The sequence below is a fragment of the Dama dama genome, chromosome 17 (assembly GCF_033118175.1).
Source record: "Dama dama isolate Ldn47 chromosome 17, ASM3311817v1, whole genome shotgun sequence".
NCBI lineage: Eukaryota > Metazoa > Chordata > Mammalia > Artiodactyla > Cervidae > Dama > Dama dama.
In genome coordinates, this window is record NC_083697.1 from 26,401,429 (window position 1) to 26,428,569 (window position 27,141).

The window sequence follows — 27,141 nt, forward strand, 5'->3', positions numbered from 1 at the left end:
TTATTAGCTAATTTTTGTTATAGTAGTTTAAGAGATTATTTTAAAAATGGCTTCTCTTTTAATTAAAACTATTTCATTTAGTTTTTGCAAAGATTGTAAGTGAACTTTTTTGCCTCTTGTAAAATTGTTACTCTTCTCTTTTTAATTTTAACTAAAAATGTATTGAGGTATCACTGATGTACAATATTGTTTCAATATTATGTTTATGTTGAACATAAAATTACTACTCTCCTTGTTTTCACTTTTATAGACTAAATAACTGAAGTATTTAATTTTCTTTAAAAGTTTTAATTTCTAATGGAAAAGAATCTTATTTAATGTTCTCTTCTGGATTCTCTGATTCTGATTTATTATGGGCATTGACCTTTATATTAGACAAGTCACTGATAAACTGGTGAGGTGGAGGAAGGAACCCATGTGGACTGAGATGAGGGAAGAATATGAAAAAGAAGAAATGATACCTGTAGATGATATTTCCATAAACATTTCTGGAAAGCCAATAATTTCATACGTTCTTAAGCTTAGAATTTCATGTGCTTATGACAGAGGTTTGGTAGAGAAGGAGTTCCAGGAACAATTTAACTCAACAACAAAGGAGCCATTATCTATGTAAGGCATGATGGATGCGCCTTCCTTCACTAAATCTCAAATCTTAAGTGCTTGGCATGTGGACAATCCAGTGGGCAGATCAGGGTGAAATGCGGAAGATGGTAAGTTTACAAACACAGAGAGGCACAGTACCAGGTGCCACTGTAGGGAAGAAAAGAAAAAGGAATGATAAATCACCTCTACTTGGATTAAGCGTGAAGGCTTCATGGAGAAGGCATTTGAGGAAGTTACCATTTGGGGCTCTGTAACTCATGTCAAGCCTTCACAAGGAGGCCTGATTACGTCTCACAGTGACGTTTTCATGTGTCTGCACGCTTGTCTCCTACCTGGACAGGATATAGAGGGTGCTTGGGACAGAGCAATCAGTCAATATTAAGTCACCATGAGTGGGTGGTCACGAGTGGTAAAGAACCTGTCTGCCAATGTAGGAGACATATGAGACACAGGTCCGATCCCTGTTGGGAAGATCCCCTGGAGAAGAAACGGGAACCCACACCAATATTCTTGCCTGGAAAATCCCATGGACAGAGTAGCCTGGCGGGCTACAGTCCCCGGGGTCGCAAATAGTTGGACACGACTGAAGTGACTTAGCACACACGCATGATAAATACGATCGTAAATACTGTCTGGATGAGTGAGTGAAGGAGTGAATGCATGTATACATTAGTAAGTGGCAGTGAGCTCCTCAAGGGTGGTGGGCCTTGAACCTCGGCCTCGCTGCGGGTACCCTTGTGTCACCCTGCCAAGTTGCCAGGCGCTCTAATTTCAAGGAGCAGACCACGCCAGCGTGGCGGGGGCGGGGTTCCAAACCTCCGCCCGGGAGTGCCCACTCCGGGCGGTAGGGGGCGCCGGCGCGCGGCCGGGCGGGTCCCCCGGCACCACCCGCGCGAAGCCGGACCAGTGTCTACGCCATGCGCGCGCTGCTGCCGCTGCTGCGCACCAGCTGGGCCTGGCCGGTGGGCGCCGCCGCCGCCGCCCGCCTGCCGCGGGGAGCGAGCGCAGGGCCCGGGCCGCGTCGGACCATGGCCCTGTACCGCACGGAGGAGCGCGGCCAGCCCCACTCTCCCGATTACCGCCTCTTTTTCAGTAAGTAGCTCGCGGGAGGCCCGCCGCGCGTCGCGCCGGAGGTTGGGGATGGGAGCGTGGCCTCCATCCCTGCGCCCGGCGGGCACAGCGCGGTCGCCGCGCGGTCCAGGCCACGTTCCCGCACTCGGGGGCCCGCGCCGAGCCGCGGGAGCTGCGAGCGAAAGGAGCCGCCAAGTCCCCAGTCACGGAGCGCAGAGACGCAGGGCGGCAGGCGGGGCCGCGCCGGGTCACCCTGAGCGGGGGCCGCGGTCACCTGCCCGGGCCCGCAGCCGTTAGCCCGGCCCCCGCCAGCGTTCCGGATTCAACTGCGGTGGACGGAGCTCCCGGGTCAGCCCGCCCTCCGGGTGGGCGTAACAAAGCTTCTCTGGCTACGGCCGCTGGCGATTGGAGAGGCAGGCGGGACTTCGGAGATGCTTGGTCCAGCTGTTCTTCTTTTATGGGGCGGGGCTCTGAGGAAGGCGCGCTCAGCCGCCTGAATTTACACTCGCGAGTTTGCACGTTGAATGTGATCCACGATCAAACCTCGTTGGTTCCAAAGTAACCCATTCTCCTCCCCAAATTGAGCAAATCCAGAGGGCGAAGCGACATAGGACCTTGACCTGGCCAGCTAAAATGGGAAAGACCCAGGTCTCCCTTAGTCTCTCTCTTTTTTTTTTTTTTTTTGCACGTGTATGTTTCACTGTGCAGGTTAGCTATGATGTGAAGTAGCGAGGTTGGTTGAGTTGCTGTCATCCCTCACTGATCTGAGAGCCCCCAAGGGGAGTAGTACCTTTTTTTTTTTTTGTAAAGTCGGCCTTGCCTTACCGCCCACCAATTAGGAATGTCAGCTCTAGAGACTTTGGGTCTCTAGACTCTAGCTCGAATCTGGATTCTTTAGCGCTTATCTCTGTGATCCTGGACGAGTTTCCAAACTTGCCGAGCCTTGGTTTTTCTCATATGTAAAACAGGGCTGTGAGAATTACATGGCATAGTGTATACAAAGAGATTAGTCACAGGGTCTAGAATATAAATTCTGTTGTTAATACTTGTGATCATTTTTGATACCTGTAATTTACAAAACGTTCACACGTTTCCTACTTGAGCCTAGGGTGGAGGCGTATTTTATAGGAGAGAAGAATCAATTTGCATAGTTTTGTTGTTACTATCTTTCGATTGGAAGATGCCCTGGAGCAGGAAATGGCAACCCACTCCAGTGTGTTCTTAGCTGGAGAATCCCATGGACAGAGGAGCCTGGTGAGCTATAGTCTATGGAGTTCCAAGGAGTCAGACACGACTGAGCACCTGAGCACACAGGCACGTGGTCATAAGGCAGCTGATACTAAAATTCCTGTTTTCTTTAAAATTTTCTCCATATTCTTTTCCATCCTTATTTGGCCAAAGCTAAGGGAGTAGAGAGGAACCAATAACAGGAAGACCCACATTTCTGATGGATTGTTGCAAAAGGTTACAACATGATGGTTTGAGGAGTAGCTTTCCATAGTAACAGTGTTACAGATTGGCAGATTTCGAAGTAGGTAGAAGCTGTCTAACTCCTAAAATGGTGAAAGTATTTTAGATTTGTTATAAATACAGTAATAAATTATAGACCAAAAAGTCAATGAATATTTATGAAGTCTGTGCTGGACCTGTTAGATGTGGCACTGAGAAAATTTTAGTTATGGGCCCAAGAGGTTCATAATATCAATATAATTAGTTAAGGAAAATATAAAAACACTAAAAAATGTTTTATTTGAATGTTGGCTGAGAAAAAAACAGCCTTGAGGATCTTGGAGGGTGTGGTGTAGCCTACTGAGCACTGACTTTGGAATGGAGAGTCCTAGGTCTTGATTCTGGCTCTTCAGTAACCCACTATGTGCTGTTGGCAGGCCGTGGTGTCATCTCATATGGCCAGTGTCTGTAGCTGTGAAAGAAAGCAGCTGACCTACCAGTGATCTTCAAGGCCCTCCTTAGTGCCGGTATTCCCTGGAGGCATTGGATGACGAAGAGATACTCCTAACATTACCTGTTAGGCATGTCTGAGGCTCTGGTGACTTCTTGCTGTGGTGTGGTTTTTTTAGCTGCCTTGTGTTTCAGACTCATGACTTTTCTATAGCTGGAATGCCACAGATAAAATATATTTTATATAAGTATAAAATATTATATTTATATCTCACTCAGTTGAAATCATTGACAGAAAAGAAGAAAAAAGATTTTACTGAGGTTGATGGGCAAAAGTTGGAAGCACGTAAAGTAGTTTGGAGGAGAGGCCAAGTGGTGAGGTAGTCATCGAGATGGTTGGGTTGAACAATTCCTCGATTAAACGCCAGATGGCATCCTTGACCCAGGACAGTTTAGGATTTGCTGGAAGGGGTGGGACAAAGTGAAATGAAGCCCCTTCAGTGTTAGGGGGTATGCGGGAAACAGTGAGCAATTTTCTCTTAATAAAGATAAATAAATTGGATATTTGTACTCTGGCAGTATCCCTGAGCAGTAGTATGGTGAATTCTCTCCCTTCAAAGAAGAGCATGAATATACCACTTTTTTTGAAAAGTGTTGTTTAGTGTTTAGCAGTGAAATCATTACCCACATTTCCAAATATTTCCCAAGCCTCTGTAATACTAGTGAAGTTGGGAGGTAGGCTTTTTTGAATTTCACTTCTGTAAATGGTTCTCTTTGCCACCATTCAGAAGAATTAGAATAAATGATAGATGCAGGACTTGGTTTTTCCCTTTTAATTGGTGTTAAACCTTGTAGGAATAGTACTGACGTGAGACAAGGTGGCAGGGAGGAGCATCCTGGTGGTAATCATGAGGCCTCTTGGCCCTGTAATTAACTTTTTGTGGGGACTTGTGTGAGTAATTGAACTTCTCACTACCTCATTTTATTGAACCATAGAAAGAGGAGATCGGAATCAGTCATTTTCCAAACTGCTTAGTTGAGCACAAGTATCCCATGGTGTGTTACTAGATTTTCTTTAAAGGAAGAGCTTCATGGTTTATTAAATTAGCGAACTGCTTCCCATTTTATTACCTTGGGGAGTCACAGTGTGCATATTAAAGTTCTTGGAAATTTGTATGTACCGTAACGTCCCAAACTTTTGAATCCCAAAGCCCCTGTTTCTCGGGACATTTATTGACATTTTAGTAACTCTAGAGTTTCATAGAATTCTATTTGGGAAGCACTGAGTTCTAGATTAGTAGTTAAAACACTTGGGTTGTAGAGAGGTGGGATGGGGACGGAGACGGGAGGGATGTTCAAGAGGCAGGGACATATGTATACCTGTGGCCGATTCATGTTGATTTATGGCAGAAACCATCACAATATTGTAAAGTAATTATCCTCTAATTAAAGATTTTTAAAAATGGAAGAAAAAACTAGGTTGTAGGCTTGACTTAACTATACCTTGGTCATCACTTGATTTCCTTTAGCTCAATTTTTCCATCTGTAAAGTGGGAATAGCACTGATGATTTTATAGAATTGTTGTGGCAGCTATATGATACCATATATGTAAAGATTATCAGTGTCTCGTGCGTGGAACATGGTTAATGTTTAATATGTATTATTTCTTTTTCCCTTTTGACTTTAAGACACTAGACCAAAATTCTTGTTATATTTTATAAAGGATGAGAACAGTGGGATATGGATAGAATAAGATACTTTGACTATGTCCCAGTTTATTAATTCCAAGTCTTGGGAGTTTTAGTGGGTACTGATGACCTGCAATCTTTTGAATTAGTTGTGAAGTCTTGATGAAGTAAGACTTGTTCATATAGGACTAGAGACATAACATTGTATACCAGTATTCATTTGGTAGTCTGCATGTGTTTGTTTCGTTCATAACGTATAATTCATTATTTTAAATTTTTTAAGTTTTCTGAAAGGATGAGGAGAAACTACGCTTTTCATAATTTGGATTTTTGTTACTGTGGGGTAAGTGACTGGTTCACTTAGAGAAATAATGCCATAGATAATTCCAGTTGCTTTTATTTAGCGTGAGAATGAATCATGCAGTTTTTTAACAATGACTTTATCATTTATAATAAGCATATGTTTATGTTGAAATTATTATATGTTTTCTTTTTTAAGTACATCATTTGAATAGTAGGAGCAATCTCCCACTGAATGTACCACACATCTGGACTTAATAAAATTTACAATGATTACTGCACAAAAGGTGTGTTTTGAGCCTTAAATATATGAATTCTTATAACCTTTTTTTTTTAAATTTTGCCTATATCATAGAACTTGAGTTAACATAATAGAAGATAATGGTTATTGTGTGGATATAGAAACATTAATTATATTTATTTGGTTTTTGTCATTGCTACAGCTTCCAGTAAGAATCTCTACAAATGGTTTTAGTAATCGTATGTGATAGTATGTTGGTACTTGGCCTACATGTCGCTATTTGATGTATATAATACATATAATCAGATACAGGTTTTGCAGTCCATTTGATTTTCTCACTTGCTGATTTAAGTGAACTTTCATTCTGAAACAACTTGCTATTCTAAGAGAAAAACATGTAGATAACTTACAAAGTGACAGAATGAAATCTCGTTTCAGTCCAGTTGAAGGTAAAATTTTGACATTGTTTGGCACTATCTAATATATGTTGATGGGCCTGATAGAATTTGTTAGCTTATGCTTAGTAAGTATGTAGTCTGATTTTTGACAAAGTGAAATACCACAATCAGGTGGTGGGGTGACTCCCGTTGTTTTTCTCTCTCGTAAATATCCAAAAGTGATAGTAGGTGGATAAAAAAAGATAACCCTGAAACAATAAATAAGAAGGCGCCATTAGAGCTGGTGATTTCAGAATATTTATAAAGGAAGAAACGCGGATGGCGGTGTGGTTATTGGTGAACAGGCACAGAGGAAGTCCCAACTTAAGTCTGTGTGCCGAGGGTCTGTAGTTTCAGAGGAAGCTGAGCTGCTTTGCAGAACCTCAGGGTCTGAGGACATGTTAATATTGTATGGGAGGGAGGGTGAGAGAGAGACGTGTGGAGCTTGACACGGGAGGAGCCGTTTAAGTTGTCTTATGGAATGGCGGGCACTTGGATGTTTACTGCAGGCCTGGGGCTTAGGCCAGGGACCAGTTCCTTCCCCAGAATTTGAAGGACGTGCTTGGAGATCAGCAGGCTGGCCCTCTGACTCGGGGATGCGAGTGTCACAGCCGGCTTCTTAAGCACACACCTTCACAGGAAGCTGGCCCGTCACCAAGCCCCTCCCACACACATCAGCCTTTCCTAGGCTTTTATTCTTAACTGTAGACCAACTTGTCAGGGGTCACCTTCACACAGGTTTTCCTCACTGCTACTGCTGTCTACCAGACTGCTTTGTCAAAAGGTGACCTTCATGTGGCAAATGTAATGATCAACTGAAAATTCTCCTCCCAGGTGAATTCTCAACAGTATTTTCACAGTCTAACCCTCTTTCTGCCTTGAAATTTTTTTTTCCCCTCCTGGGACAACACTTTCTTTTATCTTCTTTTGACAGCTTCTCCATCAGCAGTTTCCTTTGCTGGATTCTCTGATCTGAACTCTAACCTTTGAAATGGCCCAGGACTCAGTACTTTGCATGTATGTCTATCTTTTCTCTCTCTAGGGCAGGGGTTGGCAAGCCCTTTCTGAAAAGGGCCAAATAGTAAATAGTGTAGGTTTTGCAAGACCAGTGGTCTCTCACAAACTACTTAACTCAGTGTTGCAGGGCAAAAGCAACCAGCGAGTGAAGGCATGGCTATGGCTGCGTTCCAGCAAAAGGCTGTTCATAAAAGTAAGGACAACTCTTGTGCTGGATTTGGCCTGCGGGCCAGAGTTTCTGTTGTTGCTTTTACTGTAGATGATCCCATCCATTGAGATATCTCTGCCTCCCAGATTTGTAATGTCAGCCCTAGTCTCTTCTCGAGCTCAAGATTTACACATGCGGTAACTGTACTCTGTATTTCCACTGAAATGCCCCAGAAGTTAACCTGAAGTTAATGTGTAGAAAACAGAACTCCCTGTCCCCCACCCCTACCCAACTATTTCTGCCTTCACACCTATGACCAGTAACTTAGGAACCGTTGTTGTGGCCAGTCTCACCCCATATCTAGTTACTAGTCTCTCCCTTCAGTCCAGCTTTTGAAATGTATCCGGAAGACAGTTACTTGTCTCCGCTCCCACCCTTGCTCCTGTATCCATGTCACCGACATCTTTCACTTGAGCGATTGCAGGGGCCTCCTGGTTCTTCACCCTGCTCCACCACTGTCCCCTGAGGTCTGCTTTCCACCAGGAGCCACGAGATGTAAGTGTGATCATGCCAGGTTCTTCTCTTACTTCTACTGCCGTAAGGTCCTGTGTGGCCTGATCCTGGACTTTGCCACTGAAATCTTTGCTTTCCACTCTTCCTTGTGATCATTGTGCCCCAGCCATCCTGGCCTCCTAGGTTTCTCCAGCATGCCCTGCATTTTCTTGCCTCAGCACCTCTGCCCTTGCTCCTCGTGCAGTGTTCCTCCCTAGATGTCTGCTTGACCCTCTTCCTCACTTCATTCAGCTTCCCTGGCATTTTCATATAAAATATCTCCTTCCACTATTCTTTTCTTGCCCTATACCTGATCAAGTTAAAAATATTTTCATTGCTTCTATGCACCAACCCCTGACCAGAATATAAATTCCACAGAAGCAAGGAATTTGTATATCTAGTACCCAAAACAGTGCCTAGTGTACTGTATGTGTTCAGTAAGTATTTACTGAATGAATGATTTTAAGAAAACCTTATAAACTAAATGGGAAAAAAGAGAACCAGAATTTTTCAGTCACACAGGTATCCACTGATTTCAGAAGGGATTGCACCCATTAAGAAGGAAGAGGAGGCTATGAAGAAAAGGCAGTGAAAGAACAAGAGCCTTTGGAGATTAAAATCTGATTAAGACACAAAAGTCGATAGAGGGGGTAGTGGGTCAATTGGTGTTCTGTTATTTTAAGCCACCAAGTGTGTGATAATTTGTTACAGCAGTCCTAGAAAGCTGATACAGAGAAGTTAGAACATAAGGTAAAGAAATCTACCAGGAAGTTGAACAAAATGTCAAAGAGACAGCAGGAAAAAAAAAAAAAAAAAAGGTAGAAGGGACCTAGAGATTTACTTTAGGAAGTCTTAACATTTGGATACTATGAGTTCCAGAAAGAAACAACAGACAAAATGAAGAATTTTCAAAGGAATAGTGAAAGAGACCTAAGAATTTAAGTACCCAAGTGTTCTGAGTCCCTGACTCTTTACTGTGAAAACTCAGAAAACAGAGGCTTTTATAAAGAAGACCCTAAAAGTCCCTGGGGTTGGGAGTAGGGGAAGGAGGGAGAACGTGTCACCTGCAGAGGACCGAGAACAAGCTGGTATCTGACTTACTAGCAGCCCTGAAAGCTCAGAGACTGGAGTAACGCTTTCAAAATTCTGAGATCGTTTTCCTTCTAGAATTTACCCTGGCAACCATTAATCCAGGGTGTAGGCTGAATCAAGACATTTCAGGAATTTAAGGACTTTGGAGACTACCTCCCGTGCCTCCTTTGGTACACTACACAAGTTAGGAGTATGCTCTTGCAAAACAGGTAAAACAAAAAAAGCTGATGGCATGGAATCCAGAAAACAGATCTAAGCTGGAAACCAACAAAGCAGAGTCTCAAGGTGCCAAGAAAACATCCAATCCAGATTGCAGCAGAAAGTATGAGATTTCCAAAGGGAGCTATTTGGTTAGAGAATTCCATAGTTCTGTGGAAGCTGTGAGATATTTGAATAATTGATAGATATGATTACGACTGACTGAGGAAGGAAGAAAATTAGAAACACAACTCAAAATAGAAGTTGAACAGAAAAGGAAATTATCTGTAAGATTCTACTTGGCCAAAAATCAACATATAGCAATGCTTCTTAAACTTGCCTGACTCGTATGCTTACTAATAATATAGATACCCAGATTTCTCTTCTTATGATTCTGATTGACTAGGTATGAGATCTGCTCAACAAGCAATCCAGGCTTTTCTGATCTTTAGGAAATACACTAACAGGAAAAGCATGGAAAACTCAATAGGATTATAGAACAGTTTATCAGCTTTGAAGTGAAAACATGTAAGTGCAGAAGTAGAAAATTAGGAAAAAGAATGAAGGAAGAGAGAGAAAAAGCCTGTTAGTTGAGTCAAGAAATGCTGTATATGTTTTGATGAAGCAAGTAGTAAAGCTGTGAAGTATTGGCCAATAGAGAATTTAAAGGGATTAGGTTGCAGTCAATGAACTAAATTTACCTTTCAGAGCTGAAATCAGTAGATAATATTCTAATATTGTAAATTAAAAACTATATGAATATATTACAGTATTTGAAAAAGTAAATTGGTAACAACTTGGTTTTAATTCTAAAGAAACAACCACTCTGAGCTGCAGATAATGAAGTTCTAACCTAAGATTATCACTGCTTTATTCTGAGGCTCTAAGAAAAGACTGTTTCTGATGTGTGCTTCAGTTCTGTCTTTAAAAGGTGGCATACGCTGCCACAGTGCTTGCTGCATATACCAAGTCTGTCCATGGCTCACAGGTATAGTATGGGTTACCCCATTCATTTTAGACAGGATCAGAGAGAAGGCAATGGCACCCCACTCCAGTACTCTTGCCTGGAGGGTCCCATGGGTGGAGGAGCCCGGTGGGCTGCAGTCCATGGAGTTGCTAGGAGTCGGACACGACTGAGCGACTTCACTTTCCCTTTTCACTTCCATGCATTGGAGAAGGAAATGGCAACCCACTCCGGTGTTCTTGCCTGGAGAATCCCAGGGACGGGGGAGCCTGGTGGGCTGCTGTCTTTGGGGTCGCACAGAGTCGGACACGACTGAAGTGACTTAGCAGCAGCAGCAGCAGGATAGGTAGCACAGGTTTCTCTATCTAGAAGTGGAGTGGTCCTATGAAATCATCCATCAGCCGGAATGTTCTAAAGAAGCAACACCTTAGGAGACCTCTTGCTAACGAATGCACAAGATAAATGGAGAGAAAGCACAGGTGCTCATGGACGTAGTTCAGAGCTCTGGCGACTTGCTGCTGAGATGCTGAGTGTAGTTCCCAGGAAAGGAGCTTGCCTGGCCGCTCTCTCACTGCTCAGGGCTGCTGGATGCCTCCATTACAGCTGCTGAAGACACACTGAATGCTGCTTTCATTTCTTCTTCTTTTTGTGTGTGTAAAAGTGAAAATCCTCTTTGGATTTTTGTTGTTGTTGTTAGCAAAACAGGCCCTAATATAGGTCTTTTATAAAAGTGAAGTGGCTTAAACCAAACTTTTGAAAAGCAGGGGATACCAGAACCTATCTTTAAACCCACCTTTAGAGAATCTTAATGCATTTAAGAATCTTAATGCATTTAATGTTGCTTAGAACTCAGCATTCAGAAAACTAAGATCATGGCATCCAGTCCCATCACTTCATGGCAAATAGATGGGCAAACGAAACAGTGAGAGACTTTATTTTCTTGGGCTCCAGAATCACTGCAGATGGTGACTGCAGCCATGAAATTAAGACACTTGCTCCTTGGAAGAAACGCAATGACCAACCTAGACAGCATATTAAAAAGCAGAGACATTACTTTGTCAACAAAGGTCCATCTGGTCAAAGCTATGGCTTTTCCAGTAGTCATGTATGGATATGAGAGTTGGACCATAAAGAAAACTGAGTGCCGAAGAAATGATGCTTTTGAACTGTGGTGTTGGAGAAGACTCTTGAGAGTCCCTTGGACTGCAAGGAGGTCCAACCAGTCCATCCTGAAGGAGATCAGTCCTGAATGTTCACTGGAAGGACTGATGCTGAAGCTGAAACTCCAGTACTTTGGCCACTTGATGTGAAGAACTGACTCATTTGAAAAGACCCCGATGCTGGGAAAGATTGAAGGCGGGAGGAGAAGGGGACCACAGAGGATAAGGTGGTTGGATGGCATCACTGACTCGATGGACATGAGTTTGAGTAGGCTCCGGGAGTTGGTGGTGGACAGGGAAGCCTGGCATGCTGCAGTCCATGGGGTCACAAGAGTCGGATATGACTGAGTGACTGAACTGAACGCGTTTCAGTGAAGCCTAATATCATACTTATAGTACTGACTCTAGAACACTTCTGATGGATTCTTATCCTTCCGTTGTCTGTTAAGTCAGTGGTTAGCTCTCTGATTGTGCCAAGAGGACTTCTTTGTCTTTCAGTTCATAGGATGTTGCTGATCTTGATAGTGTGTAGTGCGCCCTAACTTAGCTGTAGGCATTGCTTACATTTTAGCACTTTTGTATTCTGACATGTAATACATTGCCTTTTGCATACTAAATTGTATATTACTTAATTAAAGGAAATTGAGAAAATTAAGTGTCAGAGAAATCGAGTGACTTTATCAAACTCAGCAACTACAAGGCAGACTCTTGCCCTCTGTATTCATTGCTTCTGTACAAATTTATTAGTATTATGCCCATCAAAGCATTATAATTATCAGAGATCTAAGGCCCTATTTTATTTTCCCAGACATTTTCCTTTTTTTTCTTTATTACTATATTTTTATTTACACTATTTCATGACCCAAATGGCTTCTAGTAGGTTTGGTTATCTGAGTCAAACCATTCATTTACCTTTATTTTCTTTTTGCCTTCCAGAATGGCAATTAGAAAATTATTTTAATGTATGTATTGGCACTGCCTTAGTGTTTGAATATATTTAGATCCCGTTTGAAGTGATAGATGTCAAAGAACACTTCTCACAGATCTTTAGCTTTTAGTGATCACAGCCTAGCCCTATTTTCTCTCATACTTGAGTAGCACATACTTCTGTTACATCTTAATATTTGTTGAGACTTGGCCCCAGTTAACAAGAGCTTTAGGGAAACTTAACAGCAAGTCAGTGTGCTAGAGGTATCAGTTAGTCTTATTTAATTCCAGGTAGCCCAGCGATTCTGTCCAGTTTCCTATACTTCATTAAGTTTAATAACAAACTTTCCTGGTTTGTAGGACTTCCTGAATTCTTAGAGCTGAGGTTGTTAATTTCCATCAGTGATAGGTTGCAAATGTAGCAACCTGTAGTAATGTGGTAATCTTTCTTTTGTTCAGAATTCTACCTTATCTTTATGACTTAAAGTAGAGAAAAGAATCGCAGGTGGGTGATTGTTATTTGGAGTAAGTGCTCCTATTTATATGTTAAAATGTACTATATTTTTTTAAACTGCCTTCTTTTTTGTGTGTGTGAGCAGTTCTGAGCTTTAGTAGAAATACAGACTCATTTAAACACCATCACAATAATGGTACAGAACAGTCTGTCACTCCCCTAGATTTTCTCCTGGCTCCTCTTTTAAGTCAACTCCACCCTCTCCCCTCAACCTCTGGCAACCTCTGGTCTGGTTTTTATCCCTATAGTTTTGCCTTTTCCAGAATGTTATCTTATTGGAGTTGTTTGACTCTAGCTTCTTTGACTTAGCATAATTGCGTTATAGATTTTTTCCATTTTCTTTTGTGTATCAATAGTTCATTTTTTATTGTGGACTAATTTCTGCTACTGCTGGACTGTTGAGTGGAATGCCATTGTGTGGGTTTAGTAGTTTGTTTACCCATTTACCAGTTGGATATTTGAGTTGCCTCCAGTTTTTGTGATTATTGAGTAAAGCCCCTATAAACATACACTGAGAAGTTTTTGTTTGAGCAAAGTTTTCATTTTTCCTAGTTAAGTACTTAATAGTAGAATTTCTGGATCATATGTTTATAAGAAACTGTCAAACTGTTTTCCAAAGTTGCTGTACTGTGTTCAATTCCCCACCACTATCTTTTATTTTAATAGAAAGTATGTAAATGTGACCCGCTTAAGTAACCTTGTTGTTTATAGAAAAGTAAATAATCTTGCAGCAAACTGATAATTTTGTTTTCTGTTCTTTTAAAAAAATTTTTTTTTATTGAAGGATAATTGCTTTATAGAATTTTGTTGTTTTCTGTCAAACCTCAACATGAGTCAGCCATAGGTATTGTTTTCTGTTCGTTGTGTTGCTCATAGATGTCTTTAAAATCAGGCAGAGAATTTGAAATTTGATGTGGTATGTGAAAGAGAAGTTTTTTTTTTAAGGTGCACCTTTTTAACTGATGGAAAAGAGTTTTATAGATCTCCAGTTCAGTTCAGGGAGAGTTTTATCTCCTTTGCCACTTGTGTGCTTTTTCTTATCTTTATCGTAGTTTGTGCATCGGGTCATACATAAGTCACTTTGTTGCTAGGGTGGGAAAAGGTAAATTATATTAGCAGCTTGTACAGAGAAATGAAATAGTAATAGAGATATTTGCTCAGCACATATTAATTGAATGCATACTAAGCGCTGGGAACTTTTCTGGGTTCTGAGGATCCAGTAGAGAGCCTCATAGAACAAACAAACACAGCAACAAAACGTCTTCTTTCTTCAGGAACGTTAGTGATAAGGGGTAAGGAAAACCCACACGGCATGAGAAGAGGAAATAAAATTTTGGTGGAGCGTAGGCCATTGTTAAGTTATATATTTCTAATTTTATTAGACTGAAGCCACTGTTTATATTTGTTCATTTGTTTAAATAAACTTTATTTTGGAATAATTTTAGATTGGACAAAGTTGCAGCAATTGTACAGAATTTCAGTATATATCTTGCCATGTTCCCTAACATTAACATCTTTCATTACCACTTTGCATTTGGCAAAGCCAAGACACCAACATTGATACATATTATTAACTAAGTCCACATTTTATTTGGGTGTCACTGATTTTTCCACTGATGTCATTTTTCTGTCCCAAGATCCAATTCAGGGTAGCACATTCCTCTCAGACATTATATTTCCTTAGTTTCCTCTAGTCTGACAACTTCTCAGTCATTCCTTTCATAAGTTTGTTTCTTGATGACCTTGAGACTTCTGAACAGTATTGGTTAGGTATTCTGTAGAATGTCCCTCAGTTTGGGCGTGTCCAATCTTTTTCATGACGAGACTGGAATAATGGGTTTGCAGGAAGTACATGGCAGAAGTGAAGTACCTTTATCTCAGCGTATCAGGGGATCCATGATATGAACACGACTTGTCCACTGGTGATGTTAGCCTTGATCGCTTGGTTCAGGATACTGATCATCAGGTTTCTCTGCAGAAATGTTTTTCCCCTTCCACACTCTGTTCTTTGGAAACAAGTCACTAAGTCTGGTCCACACTTGAGGAATAGGGTAAGCTTTACTTTTTTGGAGGGGAAACACCTACATATATTGTTTAGGATTTTTCTGAAAGGAAGATTAGTCTCTTCTGTCATCTTTATTTATTTATACAATCATTTATTTGTTTTACCATGGGTCATGTATATTTATTGTATACTTTGGATTATAATTCATTACAGGCATACCTCATTTAGTTGTCCTTTCCTTTGTTGTACTCTGAAGGTCCTGAACTTTTTACAAATAGTTTTATGGCAGCCCCGTGTCAGGCAAGTCTGTCCTGCCAGTTTCACAGAAGCGTTTACGCACTTGGTGCCTCTGTCTCACATTTTGATAGTTCTCGAAATATTTAAAAGTTTCATTATTATAATATTTGCTATGGTGATATGTGATTGATGATCTTTGGTGTTACCAGTACAATTCATTGAAGACTCAGATGATGGTTAGCTATTTTTTTTTTAGCAATAAAGTATTTTTTTAAATGTATGAATTGCTTTTTTAGATAATGCTATTGCACACTTAATAGACTAAATGTAGTGTAAACATAACTTTTATGTACATTAGGAAACCAAAAATTTGTGTGACTTTCCTCATTGTGTTATTCGCCTTACTAACAGTGGTCTGGAACCAAGCCCGCAGTGTCTCCAAGGTTTGCCTGTAACCGTTATTTATTTTGTTGCTCAGCTTGCTCCAGTTTTGGCCTTTGGGAGCTCTTTCAGTTTGCCTCCTTTTCCCTTTGATATGCCTGTGAGTGAGTGATAGTTGCTCAGTCATGTCTGACTCTCTGCAACCCCATGGACTGTAGCCCACCAGGCTCCTTTGTCCATGGAATTCTCCAGACAAGAATACTGGAGTGGGTTGCCTTCTCCATTGACATTCTCCTTCTCCATTGACATACCCGTAACTTTTCCTTCTCCATTGACATACCCGTAACTTTTTGCTTTGCTTATTTGAGCACTTGGTCACTTTCTGGTACTCCAGAACATTCCAAGCTCATCTTGTATTTTCTTTGCCCAAGGTGTAGAATAAGCCCCTTCTTCAAGAAACCCCAGTTCTTTTCATTGGAGAATGGTATTTAGAAACCAAGATTTGGGTGTTCTGTATACTCGTTGCTACTGGAGTGTTAGCCAGTCCTTAATTTGTTTATTAAAATATTTTAAAAGTCTAAATTTGAAAATTATACCAAAGAAGTAGCAGGCCAGAAGTAGTACATACCTTGACTTTGGAAATTACAAAGTGAAAATTTTCTATGGCCATATTAAGCCCAGCTTTTGGAAACACACATTCCAATAAAAGTATGCATTCATATTTTATTTAAATAATATATACTTTTAAATATGTTTTACATATATGTTTCAGTATGCAGTGAGGATAAAATAGTTTCAGTTATTGAAGTTTTTGTTTTAAGCTTACCTTAATATTAGCATCCTTATCACTTGGAGTGGAACAGATGACTTGTTTCTTTTAATTTGGTAAGACTTTTAATCCTTTGTTTCATGTGGGTTGTAGGTAGAAATGAGGAATTATGTCATTAGGTTTCTCTTGGGAAAATTGACATCACTTTTAACCCAGTTCACCTATTCATGAGCCTCTTTTTGAAAGTAAGATTATTTCATATTTGGGGTTTTAGTCTAATTTAGACACTTTTTACTCTGGATATTTAAGCCACAGGGATAAGTGAATGGTTTCAGCAGCCCAGATACAGTTGATTTGGTGTGTATAGCAGTCCCCCTTATTTGCGGTTTTGCTTTTCACGATTAAGTGTTAAATTGCGTGCCACTGTGTTCTGAGTAGCATGATGAAGTCTGGTGCTGTCTGCTTTGTCCCTGTCCTGGGCATGAGTCATCCCTTTGTCCATCCTTAGTAGGTAGATGTCTTGGTTTTCAGACCAACTGCCCAGAAAGAGCTTGTGTTCAGGTAACCCTTATTTTACTTAATAATGGCTCCAAAGCATAATGATGCTGGCAATTTGGATATTCTCTTACTGTGCCTAATTTGTAAATTAAACTTTATCATATGTAGGTGTGTATAAAAAAAAACCCTATGTGGGGTTTGGTACTGTCAACACTTTCAGGCATCCATTGGGGTCTTGGAAGGCATCCCCCAAAGATAAGGGAAGACTACCGTTGTTCTCCTTGGTCATCAGACTGGAGCAAGTTTTAAAAGTTAAATTAAACCTTAAATTGAGAGTTAAAGTTAATTTTGAAAAAACATTAACAGCTTGTTCAAAATTTAAAAGTGGGTGAGAGTATAATTGCTCTAAAGAATAAGCTAGTTCATTGCTTTAATTCTGTGTTTTTGTTTGTTTTCCTTTGCAGAGAATGTAGCTGGTCACTACATTTCCCCCTTTCATGATATTCCTCTGAAGGTGGACTCTGAAGAGGTATTGTTTCAACTTGTTTGGTGCATGAAAATATATATTTCTAGTATCACCATAAGATTCTTTTTGAAAGCATCTCAAAAAGAAACGTTGTGGTTGGCAGTCAAGAAGGGCAGAGGAGAATTAGCATCAGTTATCATTGTAACAGGATTATAAGCCTTCTTGAATTAGAATTTAGATAAGGATGAGTTTCTTCCAGGAGAACTTGGGAAGAAAGAAGTGTTAGTAGTAGTCTATGACACTTAGAATTTGGTAGCAAATAAAAATTTAAGGTTAAGAATTTGGGAGGTTAACAAGAGGCTTATTTTTAATAAGAGTAGTAGTGGTATTAGTAATAATAAAATAGTAACATTTGTGGATTATCTTGTTTGCTAGCCACCGTGTCAACATATGCCATTTTATTTAATCCTTATAAGTTGCTGTTATCATCTCCAAGGACACTGGAGCTGAAGTGTCCTTGACTTGGACACTTTGACTGTCTAAGGTCACATAGCTGGTGAGTGGCAGAACAAGGTTTTGATTGAGCATTTCTGACCACAGAGTTCATGCTCCTTAACCGCTCTACAAGACAGATGCTAGAAGGGTACAGTTGGAAGAATGGTAGTCTTTGAATAGCTATTCTTTTAGAACCTAAAATTACTTGAGAGGTGGGAGGGTAGAAGGAATGTAAGTCAGGTTGGAGGGCTATCTGCTGAAGATGGAACTAAGAGGGGCCCAGAGTATTGGAGCATTCTTAGGGCTCTCCTGACTAGTTGGCGAGATGGTGTCATTGGTAGTGGACGTTAGTTGTCACCGCAGCCTTGGCAGTTCTTTCAATAAGATCCAAGTAGTTAACTGGCTTATTTCATTACCACGTTTTTCAGTAACCAGAACTGCATTCCAGGATGAGGTTCCGTGGGGCTGGTTAGTGGGGTTGGGTTTTCCAGAACCGTGGTGGGATCAGTGTGGAGCAGAGACCAGGGAAAAAGGGGGAAGCTGCTGCAGCTGCAAGTCTGGTTTGACCTTTCTGGTGTTACCTCAGGGGCCGACTGTCAGGGGTCACAGTGAGGTTCTGGAGCATGGGAATAGGATTTATGCTGCCTCCCAGGTCTTCACAGGGTTGGACTGTCCATAACAATGAGAATGGGGCGACGAGAGCCAAGAGTTACCGAGTGCTCCGAGTGCTTAGCCAGGCACTGTGCTCAGAGCTTGACTTGCGTTATTTCAGTGAGTCCAGGGCCGCTGTTATCATTTTTATTTTGCTAATGAGGTGAAGTACCTTGCCCACGGTCACAAAGCTGGTCTGTTGTGGAGATGAGATTTGAACGTAGGTGCTGTAACTCCAGACTGTAATTTTTTTTTTTAACGTTTCTTTGGGTTTTATTTTAAATAATAGCAGGTGTGAAGTCAAGAAGACAATAGACAGTGGTGTCTTGATATAGTAAGCAAAAGGAAAGGTATTTTATTCTAAACTATTATTTACAAGCACATTTAAAACTATAGTCATTTCCTATAATGTCTATAAAATTTTTCATAAATAATTATCCCAGAGACATCCAAGGAAGAGGACGTTCAGCAGCATCCTCGCATCCTCAACAAAGTCTGTACCTTAGCTGCTCTTGTGTAATCCTTCTAGCTCACTGCTTCTGAGTAGTATTCAGCTACAGGACAAGGAGTCATGTAATCTGGAGAGAGAAAGAAACCGGTGAGAGAGCATAAAGAACTCTATAGTCCTGGGTGTGTCTCTGGGTGTGTGTGTGTGTGTGTGTGTGTGTTCATGTGTCTTGTTTTGGCCAGTGAGCTGTCCAACCTAGGTACCTCACATCTCCCAACCACTCTCTGATTTTGACTTAAAGAGGGTGCATTCATCCATTTATTTGTTAATTTATTCATTCGATAAACAGTTATTGCATGGTTACTATGAGTCAGACAGTATTCCAGGCACTAGAGTTGCAGTGGTGAATAAGGTGAATCTAGTTCCCTCTCCGCCAGAGGAAACTAACAACCTAAAAATAAACAAGTCAAACAAATACTGTAAGGTGCTAGAAAACTAGAAGAGAGCAGAGAAGGTAGGAGTGACTAGTGGGTGCTGCTTCCTGTGGGGGCGGTGACCTGTGGCAGTCTCTAGACCTGATAGCAGTAGCAGTGATAACAGTGTTATAGGGGAATTGTGTAGTAGGTCGGGGTGTAAGTGGAGCAAACAGTGGGCTTCATACATCCCACTGAGTAATAATACTCTGCCTTAGGATGGGTTTTGGGGAACATGAGATTTGGGCATATGAAAAATTGATATGGCAGAACAAAGTGTAACAGGTTGTGCAAATGAATTCGGGGCCTGTGGAGACTGGTACACACAGTGGTTGTGTAAATAGGCTTCCCTTGTTCCCAGACATAATGATTAGAACTCTTGCCCCTTATACTTTGGGTGGTGGTATTTTAGGAAAAGAAATAATGCATCAGGGCTGACTTGGAATAATTGTTTTTCTGTTTGTTTCCTTCATTAGCTGTTTTGGTGTGTAAAAGTTACATGTAACGTGTGAGCATTTGGGAATGGTGTAATTTTTCTTTCCAACCCGCCGCGTAATGCTCTTTTAATTTAAAAGTGCTTGATGGAGACTTGGTAATCACACCTTGGTGGGAATCACAGGCAGGAGGCGCAGCCGAGTACTTTCAGGGCTTGTTAGTCACACTCCCTGGAGTTTCATTTCAACAATGAAATGACTGTTTTAAGCATGATTACTGGAAACTGCCAGTCTTTCCTTAAAGACTGAACAGAGCCTTTGCTTATTTTATAAAAACTAGGAAAATACACTTGAAAGGGATTTAGCTTTTCTAATAATTTGTTTTATGTAGCACTTTGATGCTCATGCACTGGAGATGCAAATACAGAGAGAAAACTGCACTGGGCGTTTGGTGGATTCTCTGTTGAATCAGGTTTCTGGAAACCTCTGGTGGAGGTTCTAGGCATATTTTTATTGCTGTATGGTCAATACAGCTGTATTCTTTCATGAAATATTAGAGTCAAAAAGAGCATCTTTTAAAAATTGAACTATAGTTCATTTACAGTGATTCAGGTATATAGCAAAGTGATTCAGTTTTATATATATACATATATATATACACACACACACACACATATATTCTTTTCAGGTTCTTTACCATATAGGTTATTACAAGATATTGAATATAGTTCCCTGTGCTATACAGTAGGTCCTCGCTGTTTATCTATTTTATATCCAGTAGTGTGTATCTGTTAATCCCAAATTCCCAATTCTTCCCTCCCTGCCTTCCCCTTTGTTGATCATATTTGTTTTCTATGTGAGTCTATTAATATTTCTGTTCTTATAAATAAGTTCTTCTGTATCATTTTTGTAGATTTCACATATAAATGATAGTTTATGATATTTGTCTTCATCTGTCATACTTCACTTAGCATGTTAATCTCTATTTCTATCCATGTTACTGCAAATGACATTATTTCATTCTTTTTTATGACTAATATTCCATTATATGTGTATAAAACATCTTTATCCATTCATCTGTCAGTGAACATTTAGATTGCTTCCATGTCTTGGCTATTCTAAACAGTGCTGCTGTGAGCATTGGGGTCCAAGTATCTTTTCAAATTAGAGTTTTTGTCTTTCCTGAATATATGCCCAGGAATGGGATTGCTGGATCATTCTTTTAAGGAATCTCCACGCTGTTCACCATAATAGCTGCACCAGTTTCCATTCCCACCGTAGTGTCAGAGGGATCCCTTTTCTCCACACCGTCTCCAGCATTTATTATTTGTAGGCTTTATTATGATGGCCATTCTGACCAGTGTGAGATGGTACCTCATGGTATTTTTTAATTGCATTTCTCTAATAACCATCTTTTCTTTTATAGGAAAATGGCATTCCTACAAAAAGAGCACGAAATGTTGAATATGAGGTACATCTAAAGGTTTTTATTTGTGTGTATCACTTATATTGTCTTTTAAAGACCTTGATGGTAGTCTGCATTTGTACAGTGATGCTGAATTATTTTCCCTTGCAGAACTTATGAGTGCATCCTGATGTTTTTCTTCTAGTCTCTGTTTAAGGCAGCTAGGAACAATATTACTATTTTACTTTATTCCCTTATGGTAAAATATATATAACATGACATTTGCCATATTATTTATTGTACACTTTTTAAGTGTACAGTTCAGTGACATTAAATTCCTTACCATGTTACACAACCATCACTGCTATCCATCTCTAGAACTTTTTCATTTTCTCAAACTGAAACTCTGGACCCATTAAGCAGTAGCTCTCCACTCTGCATCCACGCAGCCCCTGGTAACCACTGTGCTACTTTCTGTTTATGAATCTGACTATTCTAGGATTCAGGAATATATGCTATATTCCAACTATATGCTAACTAAATACATTCTAAATTCATCTTTCAAGTACATGACTGTCAAATTTTTTATTTTTCTTGACTTAGGACCAGAACGTTTGGCTGATGTCTGTCTTCCCATTTCTTCCTGTGGATGCCTTTTTATCTTGCTGATTCCAGGGAACATTTCCTGCCTCTTCCTTAGCCTTCTTTTCCCTTCCTCACCTTATTGCCCTCTAGTCTCAGCTGGCTGAAACTTTTGACCCCAGCCTTTGAATCTCCTTCTAAGCATAGCTGTGGGGCTGTTTAATTCCTATCAGCTTTGGCTGCCCCCCATCGTGTATTTTACTAAACTGATGTTTGTCAGAATGGTGCTAAACCATCTGCATTGGAACTGCTTAGGGCACTCGTTAATGTTTCAGATTCCTGGTCCATTCCATATCTACTAAATTCATGCGGACTGGGGAGTCCTCACATTTAACAGGTGTTCTCTGCTCAGTCACTCTGTGTCCGACTCTCTGTGACCCCTGGACTGTAGCCCTCTGGGCTCCTCTGTCCATGGGATTTCTGAGGCAAAACTACTGGAGTGCGTTGCCATTTCTTTCTCCGGGGAATCTTTCAGACTCAGAAATCGAACCCTTGTCTCTTGCATCTCCTGCATTGGGTAGTGGATTCTTTACCGCTGTGCCACCTGGAAAGCCCAAAACAAGTGTTCCAGGGCATCCTCTGCACTCTGAAGTCTGAGAACCATTGCTCTATGTAATGGATAAATAGACATTCAGGGGCTCAAGTCTTTATAGGTTCCTAGAGACTTCGAGTGTTAACCTGAAAACAGTTGTTTCAGTGGGAACAATTGTTTACTGAGTACATATATACTAAGTACATATATACTGAGTACATATATATTTATGTACATAGTACACACTCAGTAGTGCTTAGTCTTTGTGACCCCGTGGACTGCAGCCTGTGCCAGGCTCCCCTGTCCATGTGATTCTCCAGGCAGGAACACTGGAGTAGGTTGTCATGCCCTCCTCCAAGGGATCTTTCCAAACCAGGGATCGAACCCAGGTCTCCCACATTGCAGTCAGATTCTTTACCATCTGAGCCACCAGGGAAACCAACTTAAAATTTAATTTTTAGAACATAGTTTGTGTGTTGGTGACTATCTGATTTTTGATTCGAGATATTTTTTTAAAATTCTTTTCTATTTCTCCCACCCCTCAGGCCGTGGCAACTACTTTTCTACTCTCTTTCTATGAATTTGGCTTTTTAAAACTTTTTAAGATTCTACCTGTAAGTGGTGCCATGCAGTATTTGTCTTCTTCTGTCTGACTTCTTTCAGTGAGCATAATACCTTCCAGGTTCACCCATCCTGTCACCAAGGGCAAGATGTTGTCCTTTCTCATACTTGATACTATTCCCTTGTATTTGTAAAAAATGTATTTATTCGTTTGTTGAACGGCACTTAGGCTGTTTCTGTGTCTTGACTATTGTGAGCAATGCTATAATGGGCATAGGAATATAAGTACCTCCTCAGTATCCTGTTTTCCTTCTTTTTGGATATATATACAAAAGTGGGATTTCTGGGTTATGTTGTAGTTCTGTTTTCAATTTTTTGAGGACCCTCCATACTATTTTCCATTGTGGCTGTACCAGTTTACATTTCTACCAGCAGTGCACAAGGGTTCGTTTTCTCTACATCCTCGCTGATACTGTTATTTCTTATCTTTTTTCATGATAATCATTCTAATGGGCATGACCTGGTATCTTATTGTGAGTTCGATTTGCTTTCTTTCCCTTGATGATTAGTAATGTTGGCCATCTGTATGTCTTCTTTGGAAAAGTATTTAAGACCTGTCCCCCTTTTTTTTTTTTTGAGGGAATTTTTTTTTTGCTATTAAGTTACATGATTTCTTTATATATTTTGCTTATTGACCCTTTAACAGATATATGACTTGCAACTGCTTTCTTCCATTCCATAGGTTGCCTTTGCTGTGCAGAGCTTTTTACTTGAGTATGTTCCCACTTGTTTATTTTTGCATTTGTTGCCTTTGCTTTAATGTCAAATCCAAGTTTATTTGATATTTTAAGGGTTAGAAAGAGGATAGAAGGGTTATTTCCTTTCTTTTTACACCTCAAGAATATAGATAATGCAGTGTTAGAGAATCTGCCTGCCAATGCAGGAGACACAAGACACAAGGGTTTCATTCCTGGGGTCGAGAAGATCCCCTGGGGAAGGAAATGGCAACCCACTCCAATATTCTTGCCCGGGAATTCCCGTGGACAGAGGAGCCTGGCGGCTGCAGTCCACAGGGTCGCAAAGAGTCAGACAGCACTGAGTGCACACACAGTGCTACTGACTGCTTTTCCATCCTTTTTTTTTTTTTTTCCCTGCAATAAAAATAGAAGGGAAAAAAATAGAGAAAAGAACTGAAGGAAGAGGTAGATGTCCCTAACCCAACTTTCCGAATTTGAAATGTGTCCCCTTGTGTCTTTGTGATTTTCTAACAAATTTCAGCAGGCCACTTTTGGTTTGTAATTAACATTAATCTTAGAATTAACAGGCTAACATTGGCTTTAAAAAATCACAGGTCATGTGCGTTTTAGCCTGAGAGAAGAAAAGCAGACTGGAAGTACACTCCTAGTGATCAGGAGCAAATGGTGAGGAAGAGTGTAGTTTGCAGGCTTACAATTCAAACCTGATCCATTGTTCTCGGCGTAATTCAAGTCTCTGTGAGGGGTTTTGGTAGGTGTCATTCTTTCTATAAAAGGACTGGCACTAGCTTTGTCTTCTGTGTCACCTCTGAGTATTCATCTGCATGCATTTCTTCTCCTAGAGCCAGACTTTCAGGGATGAATAAATTATGTGAACATCTGCCGTTTACTTAGGTTTTTCTTTTTAACAGCTCCTTCAGACATATTTAAACAGGTGCTGGGGTACCTCATGAAAGAGCATGGAAAATGAAACCTAACAGCAGGCCTGTATGTAAGGTTGCTAAGATAGATATGAGACATATTTCTAAGGAGCAGTTGTTGAGAATGCATTCTCAACTTTGTTCTTTATCTCGTTATGAGTATGCAGTTTTGTCATGGTAAACTTCGGTCTCATCTAGAAGAACTTAAAAACCATCATTACTTCTGTGGCTTGATTTATATTTAATTGTGTAAATGGCATTCTTTGAGTTAACAGCTTTCCTGCTTTCACTAAGAAAACTCCAGATATTATTTGAAGTGAAATGAAGTCGCTCAGTCGTGTCTGACTCTATGCGACCGCATGGACTGTAGCTGTCCATGGGATTTTCCCAGGCAAGAATACTGGAGTGAGTTGCCATTTCCTTCTCTAGGGGATCTTCCCAACCCAGGGATCGAACCCAGTTCTCCTGCATTGTAGGCAGATGCTTTTACCATCTGAGCCACCAGGGATATTGTTTAGCAGTACTTTAAACCAGAGGTTCTCAACTCTGGGTGCATATTAAAATTGCTTAGGAGCTTTTAAAAATAAGCAATGCCCTGGCTTCACTACAGAACCACTGAATTCAAAAATGTAGGAGATGGGGGCTCTAGAAATCTCTTAAAAAAAAAAAAATCAATTCCAGCTCTCCAGGTGATTTTACTGTGTGGCATAGTTGAGAATGACTATATTTAATCACTGTTTCTAAAATGGTCTGTGGTGAAAGGTACTTTTTTGGTTTGTTTATTTCTAATCTTTTGTGAACTGATACTGATCCTTTTAAAAAGTACAATCAAAAAGAACTATTAGAAAAACTTAATTCAAGTTCCAAATACTTATTAATAGGTTTGACAGTCATAAAAATTACTTGGTCAATTGTTATCAATGTTTCTAAAGGAGCCGGTAACTGTCAACTTGCAGATTAGCCCTGGTCCATGTCCACACTTGGACGAAGACTGTTTTAAACCATTGCTTTGATAAGTTGTTAGTTACTGATATCAGAATGGGAGGCAAGCCAACTGTCAACATAGACTTTCTCTCTCTCTTTTTAAAAGATAATTTTATTTGTTTCTATTTGGCTGCGGTATGTCTTCTGCTGTTGCTTGGGCTTTCTCCAGCTGCAGCGAGCAGGGGCTCCTCTCTGGTTGAGGTGCGGAGGCTTCTCATTGTGGGGGCTTCTCTTGTTGTGGAGCACAGGCTTTAGGGGGCATGGGCTTCAGCAGTTGCAGGTCCTGGGCTCCAGAGCACAGGCTCAGCAGCTGGGTATATGGGATCTTCCCAGCCTAGGGATCAAACCCATGTCTCCTGCATCGGCAGGCGGATTCTTTGCCACTGAGCCACCAGGGACCCCTAAGGCTTTTTCTTTGTAAGGCCGTTACTGTTAGTCACCACTGACCTAGAGTGTCAAGTACTCTATGAGGTCAGAAGCGGTAAAAAGAAACAGTGTTTCTTCCGTAAGTTTAGGGAATCAGAGATCACTAGATGATGTAAGCTAGGCTTTGTGACTCTTTGTAAGCTTTGTAACTACCTATACTAATGGCCTCAATTTTACATTATGATAGTTCTAACTTGTATTTAAATATTTTTTTATGATTTTCAAAATATTTTACTTCTTAATTGTGTATTTTCATTTAAAGCATGTAACTGATCTTCACAGCCTTGTGTTGGATGAGGACAGAGATTATCACACTTACTTTATAGACTGGAAAAGTGAGACACTCAGCGCCCACTTCTGTTTTAGTTGGAAAGTAATTGAAACACGTTTCTTGGCTCCATTCTGATTCTGTCCCTACCAAAAGGTATTTCCAGAAATGTAGCAACTTCTAACAGCATGCAGTAGTGGTCAAGTAACACAATCAGGCTTAAATTCTGTTATATTTTAACCAACTGCTTTTCTCATTTTTTTAGTAGGAATTTAAGGCATAGGCAGACATATAATGCAGACTTTTTACATTTTTTGTAGGAAAAAATAAAACATTCTCATGCAGGAGGTAAGTGAAAAAATAAAAGATGACAACATTAAAAAAATGTTTTCTTTGTTGTTTTTTTAAATTGCAGAATGTGTTTAACATGGTTGTGGAAGTACCTCGGTGGACAAATGCTAAAATGGAGGTATGAAATATCTTATTAACATCAAATGGAATAATTAATAATGATATAAAAGTCTGTTTCAAGTTGTTTGTCATAATATTTTGAATTTGGGATGGTTGACAAGCTTCTTTATAATGAAGACAATGGAAAACATTCTTGTAAACATACTTTGAATCTATTTTCAAAAAGAAAATATTATTCAAAGCTGAATTTACACTTTAAAGAGACTATATTCTTTTTTGCCTATTTTGTTATACACATATTTATTTAATTTTCCTTGACTCCTGTGTCTTTGAAAATAGCAAATACTTTTAAGGTTTTCTTAAATAGGTTCTGAGATGTATTTGTTCATAGACATAATTGCAGCATATTTGGCACTGACAATTTTGGTTCCTGAGGACTTAATTCTCCTTTAGATTAAATTTAACTCTAAGAGGAGTGAAAGTGTTTTTCTGGCCAACTCTTGATTTCTGAGTACTTTCTAAGAGCATCTGCTATTCCCCTGGTTAGTTTTTAAAATTAATAATATTT

At 40.2% G+C, this 27,141-nt stretch overlaps 1 protein-coding gene across 2 annotated transcripts in view; it reads left to right on the plus strand.

The window, feature by feature from the left end:
• The first annotated feature begins 1,520 nt into the window (after window positions 1-1,520).
• Window positions 1,521-27,141, plus strand: part of PPA2 (inorganic pyrophosphatase 2) — a 99,775-nt gene continuing 74,154 nt past the window's right edge. Inside the window, exons 1-4 of one of the 2 annotated variants that reach the window (XM_061164275.1) lie at window positions 1,521-1,695; window positions 17,167-17,231; window positions 21,096-21,140; window positions 26,578-26,631. In XM_061164275.1, coding sequence (XP_061020258.1) covers window positions 1,521-1,695; window positions 17,167-17,231; window positions 21,096-21,140; window positions 26,578-26,631 — 339 coding nt within the window. The remainder of the gene's footprint in view (window positions 1,696-17,166; window positions 17,232-21,095; window positions 21,141-26,577; window positions 26,632-27,141) is intronic. The other variant, XM_061164276.1, reaches the window with a different exon arrangement.